The 22,163-nt window shown below is 40.4% G+C and overlaps 1 protein-coding gene across 9 annotated transcripts in view; it reads right to left on the bottom strand.

The window, feature by feature from the left end:
- WDR7 (WD repeat domain 7) overlaps positions 1 to 22,163 on the bottom strand; it is a 375,679-nt gene that overhangs the window by 340,908 nt on the left and 12,608 nt on the right. For 5 of the 9 annotated variants that reach the window (XM_021093595.1, XM_021093608.1, XM_021093602.1 and 2 more), the window contains exons 2-3: positions 12,467 to 12,546; positions 2,219 to 2,390 (exon numbers count right to left, since the gene is read on the bottom strand). In XM_021093595.1, coding sequence (XP_020949254.1) covers positions 2,219 to 2,377 — 159 coding nt within the window. In that variant the 5' untranslated portion in view covers positions 2,378 to 2,390; positions 12,467 to 12,546. The remainder of the gene's footprint in view (positions 1 to 2,218; positions 2,391 to 12,466; positions 12,547 to 22,163) is intronic. The other 4 variants (XM_021093599.1, XM_021093606.1, XM_021093616.1 and 1 more) reach the window with 1 other exon arrangement.

Raw genomic sequence — 22,163 nt, 5'->3', positions numbered from 1 at the left:
GAATCCGACTAGGAACCATGAGGTTGCCGGTTCGGTCCCTGCCCTTGCTCAGCGGGTTAACAATCTGGCGTTGCCGTGAGCTGTGGTGTAGGTTGCAGACGTGGCTCGGATCCCATGTTGCTGTGGCTCTGGCATAGGCCGGTGGCTACAGCTCCAATTCAAGCCCTAGCCTGGGAACCTCTATATGCCATGGGAGCGGCCCAAGAAAATGGCAAAAAGAGAAAAAAAAAAAAAAAAAAAGAAAAAAATTCCGTTTTCAGTCATTATAAAGTAACTAGAACTGGACTGTACTACCAAAATATAGAAAAATGAATAAAAATGATTGAATGAAGTATAAAAAACATGTAATCATCTCAAAAGAAGCCATAAAAGCACTTGACAAAATTCAACATCTTTTCATGATTAAAAACTCTCAGAGTTCTTGTCTTGGCACAGTGGAAATGAATCCGACTAGGAACCATGAGGTTGCGGGTTTGATTCCTGGCCTCACTCAGTGGCTTAAGGATCCAGTGTTGCTGTGAGCTGTGGTGTAGGTCACAGACACAGCTCGGATCTGGCATTGCTGTGGCTGTGGTGTAGGCCAGCAGCAACAGCTCCAATTAGACCCCTAGCCTGGGAACCTCCACATCCCGCAGGTGCGGCCACAAAAAGACAAAAGACAAAAAAAAAAAAAAAAAAAAAAAAAAAAAAACCTCTCTATAAACTGGGTATAGAAGGAATGTACCCTAAATAATAAAGGCCATATGCAACAAGCCCACAGATAACATCATACTCAACAGTAAAAGGCTAGAAGACTTTCCTCCAAGACCAAGAACAAGACAAGGATGGTTTTTGGAGGGTTTTTGTTTTTGTTTTTGGCTGTGTCTGAGGCATTGGAAAGTTCCCAGGCCAGGATCCAAACCCACACCACAGCTGCAATCCAAGCCACAGCTGTGGCAATGCCAGATCCCTAACCCACTGAGATGGGATCAAACCCGCGCTTCCACAGGGACCCAAGCTGCTGCAGTCAGATTCTTAATCCACTGCACCACAGTGAGAACTCCTTGCTCACTTTAAATGAGTGAATGGCATGGCATTTCAATAAGGCTGCTACAAAAAGGAAGAAAGAGAAAGAAAAGAAGGAAGGGAGAAAGAAGTTAATTTAAAAAAATAAACTTTCTTGCCCCTACATTCCATGCCAAACATCATCATTTTCTCTGTTCCTCCTTATGGAAAAATTCCTTTTTTAATTTAATTTTATTTTTTATTTTTAGTCCACACCTACAGCATATGGAAGTTCCCAAGCTAGGGCTCAAATCAGAGCTTCAACTACCAGCCTATGCCACAGCCACAACAACACCAGACCGAGCCACATGTGGGACCTGCACTGCAGCTCATGGCAACACCAGGTCCTTAACCGACTGAGCAGGGATCGAACCTGCATCCTCATGAGTATTAGTTGGGTTCTTAACCTGCTGAGCCACAACAGTAACTCCTCCTTAAAGAAAAATTCTTAAGAAGAGCTATCAGAAATTAGAGGTTACAATATGGACAACGAGGAGTTCCTGTTGGGGCTCAGCGGGTTAAAAACTCAGTTGGTATCCAGGAGGATGCAGGTTCGCTCCCTGGCCTCACTCAGTGGGTTAAGAATCCAGTGTTGCCACGAGCTGCAGTGCAAGTTGCAGATACAAATGTGATCTGGCATTGCTGTGGGCCACAGCTACAGCTCTGATTCAACCCTTAGCAAAGGAACTTCCATATGTCACAGGCGCACCCTAAAAAATAAATGGACAGACCCAGGAGCAGAGCACACCGAGCACTCCACAGCACACTCCACAGTGCTAAACAACAGCAGTAAATACACAGTGCCTCTTAAAATAAGTACAACAAAGTTTACATTTTACAAAAAGTTTTTTTCTCTTCCAGACATTGATCTTAGAAAGTATCAATGATCAAAATTGTTTTTTAATATCTTTTTGGAAACCTCCTTCCATATGGGTAGAAATCTTTGAAAAATCTTAAATGTGACATATTAAGCCACATAAGCTAGATATTATAACTGAAAATAGCCAAAAGCCAGCAGAAGTCAACTCTGATGAATAATGTAAATAATCAATCTGAATAGTCAAAATTTATCTCACAGAAAATATATTATGAGGTCAAGTATCATTCTGGAATTGTATTATTTTTTTGTTAAGCAGTTTCTTGTATGCAAAGAGTACAAGAGGCAAACACTCACCTCCAGGTCTACTGAAAGATCCCAGAGACATATTTGTCCATCATGGCATCCAGTCACGATTGTGGCCCCATCATCTGTTAAAAGTACTGCTGAGATGCAGTGTGTTGGTGCTTTGCGACCCCAAAGAACAATGGGTAGAACAAGGCTGTTTCCTGCCATTGTGCTTTCAAACCTGGAAATGTTACGAGAATGTCAAATGTTACAATATTTCCTTCTAAAACATATACATTTTTATTATGAGGCCAACTTGAACCTCCTATGTGCCAAGAACCATTTTTTTATACATATAAACAAAACATTACAAGGTAAATAAAACACATGTGTAAAAGTATATAAAATCTAAAATCTCAATACTCACAACAAATCATGCAGTAAGTACTATTATCACTCTTTTTTATAAAGACAGAGAGTCATAAAGGGTCACAAGGTGAAAAGTGAAGTCATGAAGCTCCAATCAGGACCCAGGCATCTTGACTTAGAACCTGTGGTCTTACCCTCTGCTATGCTACCAAAGGCAAATGAGCTCTCCAAATCTTAAGTCTCCAAACCAATAATAAACAGCAATGTCCAAGAAATGTCACAGTGTTCTACACATTAAAAGGAATACTGTTCACTGAGAAACTCCTTTACCATATTTACTACAAACCTATCATGTCTCAAAGCCATGAATGTCTTTTATTGTAAACTCTGAAACTTGAGGGAAGTAAAACTTCACTTTCAACTTTCTGCATAATCAAAATTTAGTTCTGGTAAAAGTTTAAATTTGAGATGAATAATCAATTAAGCAGTGCATACTAGAGTATACCTTTTGAAGCACAAATATAAGGAATTATTCTTTCATATGACAAAACCAAGATCTAGGTAGCGAAACAACTAGATTTAAGTGTTATAAACCGTGTGGTTAAAGATAAATACTAATTCAGAGATGTTCAAGAGAAATGAAAACTGGAATAATCAAAGAAGGCTCCTTAGAATACAGAAGACTCTACCAGATCTTCTGAGACACAAGGAGTCACCAATAGGCTTGATTTTTAATTGGCAACAAAAGATAGGTGTATAAGTCTAGAATCTTTAGAATGCAAAGACTATCCCAAGGAATTTTCAGTAAGACTTAAAGGAAGAGCCACCTTCGTTTAATATCCATGGTCTTATTACTGGTTGCTTTAGCAAAAATCTTTTTTTTTTTTTGCTATTTCTTGGGCCGCTCCCGCGGCATATAGAGATTCCCAGGCTAGGGGTCCAATCAGAGCTGTAGCCACCAGCCTACACCAGAGCCAGAGCAACATGGGATCCGAGCCGTGTCTGCGACCTACACCACAGCTCACAGCAACGTCGAATTGTTAACCCTCTGAGCAAGGGCAGGGACCGAACCCGCAACTTCATGGTTCCTAGTCGGATTTGTTAACCACTGCGCCATGACGGGAACTCCAGCAAAAATCTTCTTTAACCCACTACTTACACTCTTTAAAGAAAGAAATAAAAACTAAAACTAAAATCCCTTTTAAAAAACAGTCACTGGGAGTTCCCGCTGTGGCTCAGTGGTTAACGAATCCGACTAGGAACCATGAGGTTGTGGGTTCAATCCCTGGCCTTGCTCAGCGGGTTAAGGATCCGGCATTGCAGTGAGCTGTGGTGTAGGTCCCAGACGCGGCTCGGATCCCGAGTTGCTGTGGCTCTGGCATAGGCCGGTGGCTACAGCTCCGATTTGACCCTTAGCCTGGGAACCTCCATATGCCTCGGGAGCGGCCCAAGAAATGGCAAAAGACAGAAAAGAAAAAAAAAAAAAAAAAAAAAAAAAAACAGTCACTGGAAGTTCCCTTCGTGGCTCAACGGTTAACAAACCCAACTAGGATCTATGAGACTACAGGTTCGATTTCTGGCCTCGCTCAGTGGGTTATAGATCCAGAGTTGCCATGAGCTATGGTGTCGGTCTCAGATGTGGCTCGTATCTGGGATTACTATGGCTGTGGCATAAGCTGGCAGCTGTAGCTCCAATTCAACCCCTAGCCTGGGAACTTCCATTTGCCACCAGTGCGGCCCTAAAAAGCAAAAAACAAACAAACAACGTCACTGAAAAGGAAATGGCAGGTAAAAAATTACAAATGACATGTGAATGTTTACTAAACACAATCTATACATATAACACCTTTTATTTTTTAGAATTCATGGCTTTCATCAAACTGTTTCCCTCAAAACTTCGTTTTTTGGGTTTTTTGTTTTTTTTTTTTTTTTCTTTGCTGCAAGTAAAAGGTATACATGTAAGGGAAAAAATTCAAATTCTCTTCCTATTTATAATACCCAATATTTATCATGTTTAACAATTCACAGACTACCATGACACTAACAAATATTTCCATATTCCTATTTAATATCAGAAAATTGAACAAAGCACTGAGCCAATTTTAACAAATCTGAGACCGCATGTTACTGGCTGAATAACACATGCAACAGTGACTTTCTCAAAAAGAGAATCTAGAAGGAGTTCATTTTTCCATGGTGACAACATTCAGTTTTAGGTTATATCACCAAAGATTTCTCTCAATTAAATAAGCTCACAGCATTGAACACAATATGGTGAGATCTGAAAAGAACACCATTTCTCTGTATTTGAGGACTGGAATTCAATGCATCCTGCCTAGCGCGAAGGAAATGCAAATATATAGATTCAGCACGAAGGAATATGTGAGCTCAGGGAGATGGCCCAGTTCTGATGAAACAGGAAAGAGCACTCCTCTCTCATTCAAGTGACAAGGAGCTCAAGGAAACCTGGGAGAATAATGCATTTCATAGCCCTTAAAACAAGTGAAAATAATCATCCATAACCTGATAAAGGTAGTAGAAAACGAAAGAAAACAAACCACCTCTAACTCAGCTTCTCCAGAAACTGAAACAAACCTCACATTCTCACAAAAATCAAGAATTGACCCTCAGTTAGAATCTGAAAAGAATTCTTGTTAAGGTCAATTAAAGAATCTTCATAAGGGATTAGTTTCCTACTGATCCTGAGCACACACTGATCCTGAGCACACACTGAGAGGCTTAAAGCACAGAATTTGCTGTCTCACAGTTCTTGAGTGAGAAGTCTGAGATCAAGGTGTCAGAGCTGGTTCCTTCTGAGGGCTGTGAAGGGAAGGCTCCTGGCCCCTCCCCCTGGCTTGTGGAAGGCCATCTTCAGGCTCACCAGACTTTTTCCCTATGTGCCTATCTCTCCCTTTTTGATAAGGACTCAGTCACATTGGATCAAGACCCACCCTGATGACCTCATTTAACTTGATCACCTCCATAAAGACTGTTATCTCCAAATAAGGTCATGTTCTCGCTGGTGTAGACTTCAACATATGCATTTTAGAGGAATACAATTCAATTCACAACAGGGAAATAGCCTTTTAAAAGAACATAGCCTAAAATTAATTAATTATACAAAAAGCCATTCTCCCTTAGGAAATAATGGTAAAGAACTTCACTGTATCTTTTCCAGGGGATCACATTACAGAGGTTTATCTGCTATTACAACTGATTATTTGAGGAATTAGGTAAGAAGTTCGGTCCAACTAAGGTGAGCGTTTTTGGGGAGCGTTTTGAGGAGATTGGGAACCAGAATCCAAAACTTACTGCTGTATTCCAAGGACATTAGACTGAAAAAACTAAGCTGTCCTGACCCCCAGATATATACACCCTGTCAAAGGTCCTTAAATAATACACAATGCTAGTTCTAAATAGAAAGTATCTGCTAGGTGAAACATTTAAAAGGTGAAAATCATAAAGAATACCTGAAATGAAACTGCAATGGGAAATCACAATCAGCAGCTGATACTGACATGTCTTACTGCTGGGATAGGGTGGTTCCAGTGAAACACAGGCGAATAAACAGAAATAATTTCCAAATAAATACTAATTAATCAAAAGAGCCTGGTGACAACTGGAAGATGGTATTAAAAGAAACAGAATAAGATTCCAGATCTTGACTAGAATGGGAAGGAACTGGAAGTCTTATTTATAGGGCTCAAGTGGAGAAATAGATTTGCACTCCGATATCTCAGAACGCACTCATATGAAAGCCTCCTAGGTAAGAGGGTGTTAAATCAGAGTTGTGGGGAAATGGATTTTGAGAATATCCAAAAGTTGGAAGCAGGAGTTCACTGGTAGCATCATGTGTTAAGGATCTGGCGTTGTCACTACTGTGGCTCAAGTCGATTCTATGGCGATGGTTTGATCCCTGGACTAGGAACTTCCACATGCAGAGAAAAGCTGGAGGCAGAGAAAACTGTCAAGGACATCTGGGCACTGGCTCTGCATGTTTCCCGAGATAAGGAGACATCCTTACTAAGATGCTGTGTTAGGAGAACGCAAAAATACTCAAAAAATTGAAGAGCTCAGCCTTTATAAAAACTCCTCTAACTCTAGACTTCCTACTAGTTTAAGGCCATGGTTTTTGAGTTTTGTTACACATAAATGTACAGTATTCCTAACTGCACACTCAAATATACTGCACCCATAGAGTTTGTATGAATAACACACATGGCATAAATGAAAAGGTAAGAAGAATGATAAGAAATTACTGTAAAGGAAAAAGTTTAAGGCTGCCCTAAGTAAGGGAGGGGGGACTTTGTCGAGGGTAGGAAGAGGACAGGGAGACAAATACAACCTTCACCCTGCGGCCTGTGGGCAGGCCCCTCCAGATACCCGGATACCAGTATAAGGTATTAAAATTAATCATTAGTCAGCCAACACATGAAAAGAAAAATATGACTTAGAGGGTTTGGGTGAGGCACTGTGTAATGTGTGTATATTTAAGTTTTATATAAGTCCAATATATAAAAGCTAGTTTTCCTTAACCTTTAAGAGAATTCAAGACATTTACAGCCCAAAAGAAAATAGTGATATTTCCTTCTAGCACTGAAATGTGTTAGCTCTTATTTTCAAGATTTCTTAGATAGTCTAGGTCTTCTGAATTTTTTTCTTTCTTTCTTTCTTTTTTTTTTTATCAGCCACCCCTGCAGCATATGGAAGGTCTTGGAGCTAGGGATTGAATGGAGAGGCAGGGCCTACGCCACAGCCACAGCAACGCGGGATCCAAGTCGCATCATCTTCAGCTTCTGCCACAGCTCTTGGTAACAACGGATGCTTAAACTACTGAGCAAGGCCAGGGATCAAACCTGCATCCTTATGAATACTAGTCTGGTTCTTAACCCACTGAGCCACAATGGGAACTCCCTAGGTCTTCTTAATTTCTATACAAATTTATTTTTTTATTTATTTTTTTTTTGTGTGTGTGTGTTTTTTTGCTATTTCTTGGGCTGCTTCCGCGGCATATGGAGATTCCCAGGCTAGGGGTCCAATCGGAGCTGTAGCCTCCGGCCTATGCCTGAGCCACAGCAACGCGGGATCCGAGCCGCGTCTGCAACCTACACCACAGCTCACAGCAACGCCGGATCATTAACCCACTGAGCAAGGGCAGGGACCGAACCCGCAACCTCATGGTTCCTAGTCGGATTCGTTAACCACTGCGCCACGATGGGAACTCCTCTATACAAATTTAAAATCAGCTTATAAATATCTCCAAAAAAGCTTGCTGAGATTATGATTAGAGCTGCATCAAATTCATATATCAGGAGTTCCCAATGTGGCCCAACAGTAACAAAACACACTAGTATCCATGAGGATTCAGGTTCAATCCCTGGCCTTGCTCGTGGGGTAAGGATCCAACATGATTGTAAGCTGTGGTGTAGGTCGTGTAGGTCACAGATCCTGTATTGCTGTGGCTGTGGCATAAGCCAGCAGCTGCAGCTCCAATTAGCCCCCTAACCTGGGAACTTACATATGCAGCAGGTATGACCCTAACATACAAAAAAAAAAAAAAAAAAAAAAATTATTTATTTATTTATTTGTCTTTTGTCTTTTTAGGGCTGCACCTGTGACATATGGAGGTTCCCAGGCTAGGGGTCCAGTTGGAGCTGTTGCTGCTGGCCTACACCAAAGCCACAGCCAATACCAGATCTGAGCCAGGTCTGCAACCTACACCACAGCTCACACAGCAACGCCAGATCCTTAACCCACTTAGTGAGGCCAGGAATTGAACCCACAACCTCATGGTTCCTAGTCAGATTTATTTCCGCTGCGCCATGATGGGAATTCGAAAAAAAAATTTTTTTTAATTCATATATCAATTTGTGGAACATAGACTTTTCTAGTTTTGATTGAACATTACTGGTATAAAAGTGCAATCTAGGAGTTCCCACATTGCTGTGGCTCTGGCGTAGGCCGGCGGCTACAGCTCCAATTAGACTCCTAGCCTGGGAATCTCCATATGCCGCAGGAGTGGCCCAAGAAATGGCAAAAAAAAAAAAAAAAAAAAAAAAAAGTGCAATCTAAAACCAATGTTATTTCTCAAAGAGATTTAGGGCCAAAGTAGCTTTGTAATGAGATTTTGCCAACCTTATTTCTCAATATAAATCAATGTAAGTTAGTCCAACATCAAGGTTAACCAAACAAAATTAATCTTAACAAAAGAGGAAATCAAATAGAAATCAAATAATTTTGTGGCTATCTCCTGAAAGATTTTGAATTCATCCTATCATTTTTCGGAGAAAATAACACTTTTCTGCTAGAAAACATAAAGTTATTCTCTCCTGAAAAATGCAAACGTGTCTACTCACTAGCAAGAAGGAAGAAATACTGTGAAGTATATGTGATTAAATGCCACATATACTAAACTGGACATGTACCTAATAATGAAAAACTACATGCATTCTGACTTTACTAGGGTATATTAAGATATTCTCCACTGAAACAAATTATTCTCAGATCAGAGGTAATATTATTTTTTCCTTAGGAGCTTACAATTCCCTTTAGCACATAAGTAAACACACTTCTTTGTGACCGTCTGAAAGACTACAAGATCCTAACATAAATTTCTTTTTTTTTTTTTTTTTTTTGTCTTTTTGCGTTTTCTAGGGCCGCTCCCGTAGCACAAGGAAGTTCCCAGGCTAGGGGTCCAATCAGAGCTGTAGCCGCTGGCCTACGCCAGAGCCACAGCAACAAGGGATCCGAGCTGCGTCTGCAACCCACACCACAGCTCATGGCAATGCCAGATCCTTAACCCACTGAGCAAGGGCAGGGATCGAACCCGCAACCTCATGGTTCCTAGTCGGATTCGTTAACCACTGTGCCACCACGGAAACTCCCCTAACATAAATTTCTGAATCTGAGAAAAGACATAACACTTTTGGTACTTGTTTTGACCTAAACATATTTCAATGTGTTTGGAATTAAGATATTAAGTCTTTAAAACCTAGAAATCTAGTTATAGTATAATAACAAAGCAACAGAAATTTCTGGAACATCTACTAAAAAAAACTTCATTATAAGTAAATATGATGTATAGAACGCTTTCTGTGATATAATGATTATGACCTTTTTAGAGACTAAGTCATTTACTCTTTTTTTTTTTGCTTTTTAGTGCCACACTAAAGGCATATGGAAGTTTCCAGCCTAGGGGTCAAGTTAAATCAGTGCTAAAGCTGCTGGCCTACACCACAGACACAGCAACACCGGACTCCCAACCCACTACTGAGTGAGGCCAGGAATCAAACCCACATCCTCATGGATATTAGCTGGATTTGTTTCCACTGTGCCACAATAGGAACTCCTAATTTATTTACTTTAAACTAAGATATACAATCTCTGCCTTCCATGGTAGTTGTCACATATAACCAAACCAATGTATGTCTAGTGAACTGCCTAAAATTCAATGTAATCCTCAATTATTATGCCATAGATGTTTAGGCTTTCAACACATTTTTCTCTCTTCTTTCTTTTTTTTTTTTTTTTTTTTTTGTCTTTTTAGGGCTGCACCCACAGCATATGGAAGTTCCCAGGCTAGGGGTCAAATCGGAGCTGCATCTGCCAGTCTACACCACAGTCACAGCAACGACAGATCTGAGCCACGCCTGCGACCTACACCACAGCTCATGGCAACACTGGATCCTTAACCCACTGAATGAGGCCAGGAATCAAACCTGTGTCCTCATGGATACTAGTTAGATTCATTTCTGCTTGGCCAAATAGGAATTCCCTCTTCATGTTTTTTTGTATAATAAAGTCTTCTAGATTTATATATCATGTGAATATATAACTTGGATAAATTTAAAGAAAGAAAGGACAAGTCATCTTTAGTTCATTTTATGATCAAATTATGTCATAAACACTTTTTCTAGTTATCTTAAAAAAATAATAATAACAAAATAAAAGTGAAACTTTAGAAAAGCCACCAAAGCACTAATGAAAAATGTAAACTAAAGGATAACATAGCTTTTGATGATGGAATAGTCAAACACCTCTAAGAAGGATTAACTGAGACTACCACAGAATTGGTAACCAAGTCAATCTAGTCCTAAGGAACCAATCAAAACAAAAAATGGGCAAATTAGCCAGTAACTAATTAGTTAGGTAGGACAAAGGGATCTAAGTTTGAATTTTTTTAAACTAAATAATGGATAAACCAAGACACTAAATTGGCACCACAAGAAAGTTTTTTCAAGAGGAATAATAGGCAATATAAATCCAGAGCATGCAGGGTGCAGTTTTCAACCATCATGATTCAACTACTCTATTTATCAGCTAATAATCCCTTGTTTGCAACATTTTTACCTACTACTTGAAGGAATTGAATATGTTCCCAAAAAGCTTTATACTAAATGGAAAGGAAACAAATCCTAGAATAGAATTCACTAGAATTTTTTTAAAATCATGTTTTTATGAAAAAGGCCCAAAGCAAAAGTGACTGATCGAACAATTAATCTGATATAGTATTAACTGTATATTCTGAAGAAAATTCTTTTTTTTTTAAATTTGTTTTCTAACTTTATTGCCAGTAAATAGAATACATTTTTTTTTTTTTTTTGTCTTTTTGTTGTTGTTGTTGTTGCTATTTCTTGGGCCACTCCCGCGGCATATGGAGGTTCCCAGGCTAGGGGTTGAATCAGAGCTGTAGCCACCGGCCTACGCCAGAGATACAGCAACGCGGGATCCGAGCCGTGTGTGCAACCTACACCACAGCTCACGGCAACGCCGGATCCTTAACCCACTGAGCAAGGGCAGGGACCGAACCCGCAACCTCATGGTTCCTAGTCGGATTCGTTAACCACTGCGCCACGACAGGAACTCCAGAATACATTTATTTATTTATTTATCTATTTTTGTCTTTTTAGGGCCACACCCTCAGCATATGGAGGTTCTCAGGCTAGGGGTCACCAGTCTACGCCACAACCACAGCAACTCGAATACAAGCCGAGTCTGCAATCTATACCACAGCTCACGGCAACGCCAGATCCTTAACCCACTGAGCAAGGACAGGGATAGAACGCACGTCCTCATAGATACTAGTCAGGTTCGTTAACCACTGAACCATGACGGGAACTCCTAAAGAAAATTCTTATTAAATCACAAAAACACTGTGTATAATATACTCATATTTTGCAACTAATACATTAGGAGGAAATGCCAGCTCCAAATTTTAGAGTTATAAATAAATATGCTGTAAGACTAGATGCTTTTGAAAACAGAAGAATACTAGGAACATTCAATTTTCATCTATGTTTGTATCATATCTAGCTTAAAATTACATTTAGACATTGGCTATTAAATACAATTTTTTTTTTTTGGTCTTTTTGCCTTTTCTAGGGCCTCACCCGAAGCATGTGGAGGTTCCCAGGCGAGGGGTTGAATCAGAGCTGTAGCCGCCAGCCTATGCCAGAGCCACAGCAATGCGGGATCCGAGCCGTGTCTGCAACCTACACCACAGCTCACAGCAACGCTGGATCCTTAATCCACTGAGCGAGGCCAGGGATCGAATCTGCAACCTCATGGGTCCTAGTCAGATTCGTTAACCACTGCGTCACGATGGGAACTCCACAATTATTTTTAATGAAAACGTTTTAGAGTCAAATAAAGGAGTTCTAGATTCTACTCCTCATTTTGCCACTAACCATGCAGCCTTTGGTCATATCATCTCATTTCTGAGGCTTAGTTTTCTCATCAAGAGGTATTCATAAAATTAATTCTCAATCATTTTTAAATAAAAAAAATCAAATGATAAAGAACAGGGGTCTGAGAGTAATCTCTTTGGTTACCTTAATTTCATATATTTTTCTGTTTCAACAAATTTCACCTATTTCTCATTTCTATACAGAAATAAAACTACTTTAGTCAACAATGACAAAACAGTATCGGAAAGAACACTGAACTCACAATCAGAAGAACTGTGTTCAAACCCTGGTTCTTCTGTGCAATCTTGGAAAAGTTACCCTTTTAGGTCTCAGATTCCCCATCTGAAAAAGATGGACAAAAATACCCTCCTTTCAAAAAGCTGTCATTAAAGGTTAAGCGGAATCACATATGTTATGCAACTAGTAAAATACCCAGCACATGGCCAGTGCTCAGTGAATTTTAATTTTTTGTTTTGTTTTTAGGGCCACACCTGAGAGGCATATGGAAGCTCCCAGGCTAGGGGTCCAATTGGAACTGCAGCTGCTGGCCTACACCATAGCCACATCAACATGAGATCTGAGCTGTGTCTGCGACCTACACCACAGCTCACGGCAACGCTGGATCATTAACACACTAAGCGAGGCCAGGGATGGAAGCTACATCCTCATGGATAATAGTTGGGTTCATTACCACTGAGCCAAGAAGGGAACTCCAGTAAATTTTAATTTTTTAAAAAACCACAGATTTTGCTACTTCTTCACATTCTGCTTCCCTATCTACTGATTTCCTCCAGCACTATCACTTAATATTTAATAATGTTGGACTTTTCAACAGGTTAATATCTTTCATCAATTTTCTGACAATATTATAAAAGTACTGCTATGTATGCTTATCAACAATTCTATTATTTGCAAACATGACAATTTGGTTCTGCATGATTTATTAGAAATAATGCCACAAACTACAATCTCAATACTAAAACAGCTTTCAGATTAAATGCAGACCTCATAATAACAATAATTAGCATACATTTTGGAGCAGCATTTCTCGAGTTTTCATTCTGTGCCTATACCATGGTATTACAATAAATAAAATAGACACAAACAGGGCTTACACACATGTAAACAACTACCACAGAGTGTGATATAGGAGAACTCTCGAGACCTATGGAGACACGAAAGATGGATTTCCTAACCTAGATTTCAATGGATCCAGGAAAGATTCTTGGAAGAAATGGTACGTGAGAATGAGTGGCAATTACTCAAGGAAGAAGCTCAAGGAATCACATATTCTAAGTCCCCAAGATAAGAAATCTCCAGGGAGTTCCCGTCGTGGCGCAGTGGTTAACGAATCCGACTAGGAACCATGAGGTTGCGGGTTCGGTCCCTGCCCTTGCTCAGTGGGTTAACGATCCGGCGTTGCCATGAGCTGTGGTGTAGGTTGCAGACGCGGCTCGGATCCCGCGTTGCTGTATCTCTGGCGTAGGCCGGTGGCTACAGCTCCGATTCGACCCCTAGCCTGGGAACCTCCATATGCCGCGGGAGCGGCCCAAAGAAATAGCAAAAAAAAAAAAAAAAAAAAAAAAATTAAAAATTACTAAAAAAAAAAAAAGAAATCTCCAAGATCTCAACTCTTTCTGAACAGTGAAAATAGAAGGGCTGGCATTCAGAGTGCAAAGGCAGAACAAGGAGACAAGAACCAACAGGTCAGCATACACCAAATCATAAAGAACCTCGTAAGCCATCCTAAGGAATTTGGAATTTAACTTGACAGCAGTGGGAAACAGGTCAACTATTTTAAATCTGGATTTGCTTCTCAGAAAGATCACTCCAGCTGAAATACAGCAGAGACAGATAAAACTCGGGGTTTGAAGAGCAACAGGGCGTCCTCTACTGCTGGTAAAGGATGATGGTGCCTAAATGTGTCACAACCTCTTGTTACTATTTCTGGGCTTCTCTGTTTAATGGCTGTGCCCCCACTACTCTTTAAGCTCCCCAAGAAGGAGAACCACACCTATGTATTCACCACCATATGATGTGGAGCATAGTATCCGCCACATACGATGTCTTTGATAAATTTATGATGAAGGGTAGCAGTTGTGAGAATGGTAATAATAAGATGTATGTGAATATATTGTATTTTAGAGATACAATATTTTAGGATAAGTTGATAGAAACATAACATAGATTTTGACACAGGTTTCACACAAAGGTACTCTGAGAACAGAAGTAAAGAAAAAGCAATGTAAAACACTAAAGGTCCTCTACCTAAAGGATAGGCACTATTATGAAGATACTGATGTCCAGCAAAGTGATTGATGATTTCAGATTCTAAATCTGATTGTGATGATCATTGTACAACTATAAATGTAATAAAAAATAATAATTTCAGATTCTAATATGTGAGATAAATGATTCTACTTAACCAGAATTTATGAATTTGGGGGCGGGGGTTCTTTTTTTTTTTTTTTTTTTTTTTGTCGTTTTCAGGGCCGCACCCACAGCATATGGAGGTTCCTAGGCTAGGGGTCTAATTGGAGCGATAGCCACTGGCCTGTGCCAGAGCCACAGCAACGCAGGATCCGAGCGTGTCTGCAACCTACACACAGCTCATGGCAACACTGGATCCTTAACCCACTGAGCAAGGCCAGGGATCGAACCTACAACCTCATGGTTCCTAGTCAGATTCGTTAACCACTGAGCCACGACGGGAACTCCATATGAATTTAAGTTGTAAGAAGGGAGAAGATAACTACAAGTTTTCACAATGGTCTTAAGCAGGACCAGATTTTTAAAGAGACTTAATCGTCCTGTGAGTAGCTATCTATCAACAGTATGCCAAAACTATTTTGTTTTTTTTGTCCACACTGGTGGCACACACAAGTTCCTGGGCCAGAGATAGAACCGGTGCCACAGCAGTGATCCGAGCCGCAATGGTGACAGTGCCTGATCCTTAACTCACTGAGCCACCAGGGAACTTCTAAAACTATCTGAGATGGTATGAAGCTTGGATTAACAAAGAGAAAAAAGCTGCAGACAGGGAAACCAAATATGATGCTATTGCAATAAGCCTCTACACAGTGAAAAGAAGTTTAGCTCAAATGCTAAGAGTTTTAAAAAGAAAAAAAATATATAAGCCATTATAGAAGAACGGCAAATCACAGGATTTGATGATATGTAAGGCCAGAGGCAAGAAAAAGACATGAAATGACTATTCCTTTCCAAGGAGAGTGATAGGGAAAGAGAAGAAGCAAGCATGGGGGGTGGGGGTAGAGGTGGGGGAGGAAAATGAGAACATAAATGAGGCAACAGAGGAATAGAGGCATAATCTAGTCTCCGAGAAATTATAACTCAGAAAATATGTTCACAAAACAGCACCAGAGGACTCAACAAAAACTGTTCCACATAAAAATGGAAAATCCAATCACGCTGCCTATATCAGTGAACCAAGTCTTTGCAAAAGTTAATGAAATATGGGTCCACCTCCTGCTGTTTTGTTTTTTATATTTAAGCAGTTGTAAAAGAAAACCCTTTGTAATTCACAAACACACAAACAAGAACAAAACAAAAACTGGCTTCCTTATCTGGAAATGAAGAGAAATATAGCTCATTACCACCTTACAGAGATTTATTCTGGTGGATATTTAGATCTATTAGCATCTCTCTCAAAATCACACCACAAACTGACCTCAGAGCTCAGAGGCATACACAGACCTCTCAATTCCTAATGAAATAAACATCCTTCCCTATTCTATGTTATCTTCATTTACTACAAAATTCTGCTTATCAGAAACCTTCATTCTCTAGTCAATCTGGTTAATCAAGATTTTACTAAAACACAGAACTCAAAAGCAGGTAGACGTGTAGTCTGTATAGATAAAAATGATCTGATGTCTGGGCTCTGGCACGTGGGTGAAGGTAAAGGGATGATGATGAAACAGCATCATAAGTGTGATGGGTGGCATGTGTTCAGGTCCACCTCAGGAATAAAGGATTTATTACCCCAGCTGCTGAGAGCATGGGGTTGTCAGCCCCCACTAAGGGCTGCCCCAGACAAAGGGTGATACCTTGTCCCCTTCCAGTGGGACAGCCCACATCCAATGACTGATCAGTTCAGGAATACACACTAAAGGCCAGGCTCCCTCATAAGGATTCAGGACAGTTCTGATGGGTCATTCCATCTTAGGAACTAGGGTCAACTGAGATTCCACTGAGACTCAACAAGGTGTAACTTCTTCTAGCCAATCTGCTTCCTTCCCTGATCTCAGTACTAAGAGCATTTACGCACGTAATCTCAGTCTGCTCACCAGGTAACCCAAACTCTAAAAATAAGTGATGGAGTTCCCTGATGGCTTGTGGGTTAAGGATCCAGCACTGTCACTGCTATGACTCAAGTTCAATCTCTGGCCTAGGAACCTCTGCATGCCACGGCATGGCTGAAAAAAATAAAATAAATAAATAAATAAAATAAAAATAAGCGTTGAAGCTCTTTTTAGTATAAGAACATGCATATTATTCTTATTATTTTTACGTGTTTGAAAATTTTTCTAATTGTTAAAGGGTACATGGAAAGAACTTTAGTGTCCATCAATCAGGGACTAAATAAATTACTGGAGAGCTTTACAGTGGAACACTGGAGCATGAGATAGGAAATAAACTCCAAAATATATAGTGGGGGGAAAAGGTGCAGTATGGCATGTAAAATACACTCCCATCTGGGTTCTAAAATGGGGATATATGTGTATCTACAGACATACACACATATAATGTTTAGAATAATTCTATCATGATACCAAATTTTTTAAAAACAGTAATGATGACTATCTCTGAAAAGGAAGAGTAAGAGAGGCAGTTTAATAATTAATTAAGTGGCCCTGATTTACCAGGATCTTTTATTTTAAAGATGCACAGACGGACTTCTCATTGTGGCTCAGTGGAAATGAATCTGACTAGTATCCATGAGGATGTAGGTTCAATCCCTGACCTCGCCAGTGGGTTAAGGATCTGGCATTGCCATGAACTGTGGTGTAGGTCGCAAACTGGGCTCGGTTCTAGTGTTGCTGTGGTTGTGTTGAACAGCTCTGTTCAACCCCTAGCCTGGGAACTTCCATATGCTGCAGGTGCAGCCCTAAAAAGACAAAAAAAAAAAAAAAAAAAAAAAAGATGCACAGATACATACGTACATACATGGAGTTTTCCCAAAAAAAATGTAAATTAAATTAAAATAATTAATAAATTAAAATACCTTAAGTATTTATCTTTAGCCTTTAACCTATTCCAACACTAGCTCCTCTCTGCTATGAGTGCTCTGTCCCAAACACCAGACTACTCCTGCAACCATGTTTTCACAGCATTTTCTTTTTTTTTTTTTAAACAAGTGGCTGCACCTGCAACATATGGAAGTTCCCGCGCTAGGGGCTGAGCCACAGCCAGTGTAGGAGCAACGCCAAGTGGTTATGTTGAGAGCCACATGGGAAGTCCACAGCATTTTCTATATTCCAGTGAACACCCATCACTTTGTGTGTAGTTACTTGTTTACAAATGCGTCCATTCCACTAAAATCTGTGTCCCTCAAGAGTAAAACCAGATCATCTACGTCAGCCTACCATCCTCATTGTTTACTCCTTATCAAGCAAACTGCATTCTACTGGCATCAGAGGTGGGTTACCAGCACCTAGAAGAGTTATAGACTTTACTAATGACCAATATGTATTTATTGAATGAATAAAGAAACAAAAACAATACCTAGCATTTATTATGCTTTTACTGTGTGCCAAACAAGATATTTCTGAGAAAGAAATAGCTCATCTTTTTTGCTAAATCTAATTGTTCCTGGACTCTATGAAGGCCCTTTTTCTTTTTTCTTTTTTTTCTTTTTGCCATTTCTAGGGCTGCTTCTGCAGCATATGGAGGTTCCCAGGCTAGGGGTCTAATTGGAGCTCTAGCCGCTAGCCTACGTCAGAGCCACAGCAACGCGGGATCCTAGCTGCGTCTGCAACTTAACACCACAGCTCTCGGCAACACTGGAACTTTAACCCACTGGGCAAGGCCAGGGATGGAACCTGCAACCTCATGGTTCCTAGTCAGATTCGTTGACCACTGAGCCACGAAGGGAACTCCATGGACTCTATGAAGGCTCTTATTCCCTTAATGATCCTCTCACTATCCACCACTTCAAATTTTGCTATTAAATTAACCTTTGTTCTTCACACATGGTCACATATCATTTTTGTCCAAAACACCTTTGCTGGTTACTGGCCTCAGCTTATAAATCTAGTGATCTCTTGCTCTCTCTCTTTTACATTCTCTCATTCATTTATTTTCTCTCTCTCTCTCATTCTAACTTTTTTTTTTTTTTTTTTTTTTTGTCTTTTTAGGGCCGAACCCACGGCATACGGAGGTTCCCAGGCTAGGAGTCGAATCAGAGGTGCAGCCACCAGCCTACACCACAGCCACAACAACAGGGGACTGGAGCCGCATCTGCGACCTATATCACAGCTCATGGCAACACTGGATACTTAACTCATTGAGCAAGGCCAGGGATTGAACACATGTCTTCATGGATACTAGTCAGGTTCATTACTGCTGAGCCACAATGGGAACTCCATTCATTTTGTATTAACTCAATTCCCCCTTCTGGTCATTCTCTCAGCAGGCTGAGTATAACCAACTAGCAAAGCACTACTCTCAGTTACCACTTCTGATATAAGTCAAGTCGAGGAAAACCATATTCACTGTTTCTACTAGCTGAATCATCAGGCTGAGAGTATGACCAACTAGCAAAGCACTACTCTCAGTTACCACTTCTGATATGTCAAGTCGAAGAAAACCATATTCACTGTTTCTACTAGAGAATCCTGCCTCACGGTTATTATCATCATCTGTGTGGTTACTGTTGAGTTCTTCCAGGTGTCTGATGTTGAGGGATACTATTTGGTTCATGAGTGGCTGCCAAAAGGCATATAAAATCCTTGAGAGAATACAGTGCATTGGAGAAGTAAAATGATAGCTATAAGGAAAATAATAGCCAGCAATAGAAAAGGTCCCTGGAACAGAGATTCTCAGGACCCAAGATTTAACCAATTAAATAAATCAAATAGTTTCTAAACAGATTCAGGCTTTACCTTTCTAAGTCAACCTACAATTTTTTGGATAACATGTGATTGGGTTTCATTTTTTCTGAGTTATTTACATAGGAACACATGTTGTCTGAGCAATCACATGTCCTCATGATGACTTGGGACAGGATGATCATGAGGATGTTTTATTTCAGGAGGTGGTCTTATAGGTGAGTTTCCACTCATAGTAACGCCAGATCCTTAACCCACTGAATGAAGCCAGAGAATGAACCCGCATTCTCATGGATACTAGTCAGATTTATTTCCACTGGGCCACGACGGCAACTCCTCTCCTTCTCTCTCTCTCATTCTAATTACAATCAACATTTTGAAACCTGTGGTTTTAATTCAGTGTTTCCACTTCCTTACTACACAAGGCCTCACGTAATCTAGATTCTATCTTCAAATAGACCTAATCTAAGTATACTCAAGAGCTCCCTCTACAGGCAGAAATCAACAATTTCTCTAATATGATACTCCCCAAAGACCTCTTTGATACTGCAGAGAAACAATGCCTTAGAAGAGAAGTGAGTTCCTGTCAAGGCTCAGTGGTTAACGAATCTGACTAGGAACCACGAGGTTTTGGGTTCGATCCCCAGCCTTGCTCAGGGGTTAAGGATCCGGCGTTTCGCCGTGAGATGTGATGTAGGTTGCAGACAAGGCTCCGATTCCGCGTTGCTGTGGCCGTGGTGTAGGCCGGCGGCTACAGCTCCGATTAGACCCCTAGCCTGGGAACCTCCCCATATGCCACGGGAGCAGCCCTAGAAATGGCAAAAAGACAGAAAAAAAAAAAAAAAAGAGAGAGAGAGAGAGAAGTGAGGGGAGTTTTTTAACATAAATAGACTGTTGATACCTACCACCCATCTTATCCAGTCCTTACATTATAGTCCATTTTATACAGCTATGAGTTTGACTTGACTGATCATTTGCTAATCCTCAACCCTCTCTCTTTGGTTTCTGGCACAGTGTACTTCCCCAATTATGTTCTTCCCATTTTTTCAGCTTTCTTCTGCCTAGATATAGGGAGGCCTAGAAATAGCCCTTAAAAAAAAAAAAAAATTAAGGAACAAGATAGAATCTTTCATCCCCCTTTTTTTTTTTTTTTTTTTTTTTTTCGTCTTTTTTTTGCTATTTCTTGGGCCGCTCCCTCAGCATATGGAGGTTCCCAGGCCAGGGGTCGAATTGGAGCTGTAGCCTCCGGCCTACGCCAGAGCCACAGCAACACTGGATCCGAGCCGCGTCTGCAACCTACACCACGGCTCACTGCAACGCCGGATCGTTAACCCACTGAGCAAGGGCAGGGATCGAACCTGCAACCTCATGGTTCCTAGTCGGTTCGTTAACCACTGCGCCGCGACGGGAACTCCCATCCCTATTTTTCATTAGATTTGGAATATTTTTAAAATTTGTTCCTTTAATAAAGACTTAAGATGAAATTTACTTTTCCCTCTTGCGATTCTCCCCAACTTTTTATTACAAAATTTTAAATATTCAAAAAGTTCAAAAATAATATAAAGATCACTCAATACTTTGTAAAATTTCCCTTGTTAATACGGGTACAGGAGTTCCTGTTGTGGCGCAGTGGTTAACAAATCTGACTAGGAACCATGAGGTTACGGGTTTGGTCCCTGGCCTCACTCAGTGGGTTAAGGATCCAGCATTGCCATGAGCTGTGGTGTAGGTCACAGATGCAGCTCAGATCTGGTGTTGCTGTGGCTGTGGTGTAGGCCAGTGGCTATAGCTCCGATTAGACCCCTAGCCTGGGAACCTCCATATGCAGCTGGAGCAACCCCAGAAAAGGCAAAAAGACAAAAAAAAAAAAAAAAAAAAATACAGGTACACATGCTACACACATATACATTTTTTTCACTAAGCCATCTGAAAATAATGTACACATATCATGAAATTCACCCACAAACACTTTAAAATACAGAACTTAAAAATAAGAGCATTCTCCTTCATAAACACAACACCGTTATCAAAATCACCATTCTCTAATAGAATCTACAATCCAGTCCATAGACAAATTACTTGTCTAAAAATTGTCTTTCATAACTTTTTGTTAAATCAGTAAATAAAGGAGTTCCCGTTGTGGCCCAGTGGCAACTAATCTGACTAGTATCCATGAGGACACAGATTCAACCCCTGGGTTAAGGATCCAGTGTTGCCATGAGCTGTGGTGTAGGTCATAGAAGTGGCTCTGATCCCGCTTTGCTGTGGCTGTGGTGTACGCCCGCAGCTAGAGCTCCGTTTGACTCCTAGCCTGGGAACTCCCATATACTGTGGGTACAGCCCCAAAAAGACATAAATAAATAAATAACCCAGTAAATTAAATACTCAAGGTTTACTCAGTGCATTTGGTTGTTATTTCTCTTTACTTTTTAGTTCTAAAACAGTCCTACTTCATTTTTTATATTAACTCTTCATACTAACTTTAAGAACAAAACCAACTGCTTATAGAATGTTTCACATTTTAGATTTGTCTGATTTTATTTATGATGTCGTTTACCTTGATCATCGATCTCCTGCTTTTTTTATAAATTGGAAGTTGGATCTAAAGGTATCAGCAGGCTCAAGTGAAACTTTTTTTTTTAATGGCCTCATATGGAAGTTCCCAGGCCAGGGATCGAACCTGAGCTGCAGGATCCTTAACCCACAGGGATGGAATAGGTACCCCCTCAGTGACCCAAGTATACTTTATAGGTACGCTTCCCACTCCATCCCCTAGGAGGCTCGTAACATTATGTGGTCCTGGAGTTCGCACTGTGGCATAATGGAATCAGTGGCATCTTGGGAGCACTGGGATGCAGGTTTGATCCCAGGCCTGGCACAGTGGGTGAA

Source organism: Sus scrofa, chromosome 1 (genome assembly GCF_000003025.6).
Source record: "Sus scrofa isolate TJ Tabasco breed Duroc chromosome 1, Sscrofa11.1, whole genome shotgun sequence".
NCBI lineage: Eukaryota > Metazoa > Chordata > Mammalia > Artiodactyla > Suidae > Sus > Sus scrofa.
This window is presented reverse-complemented; position numbering and strand designations above follow the sequence as displayed.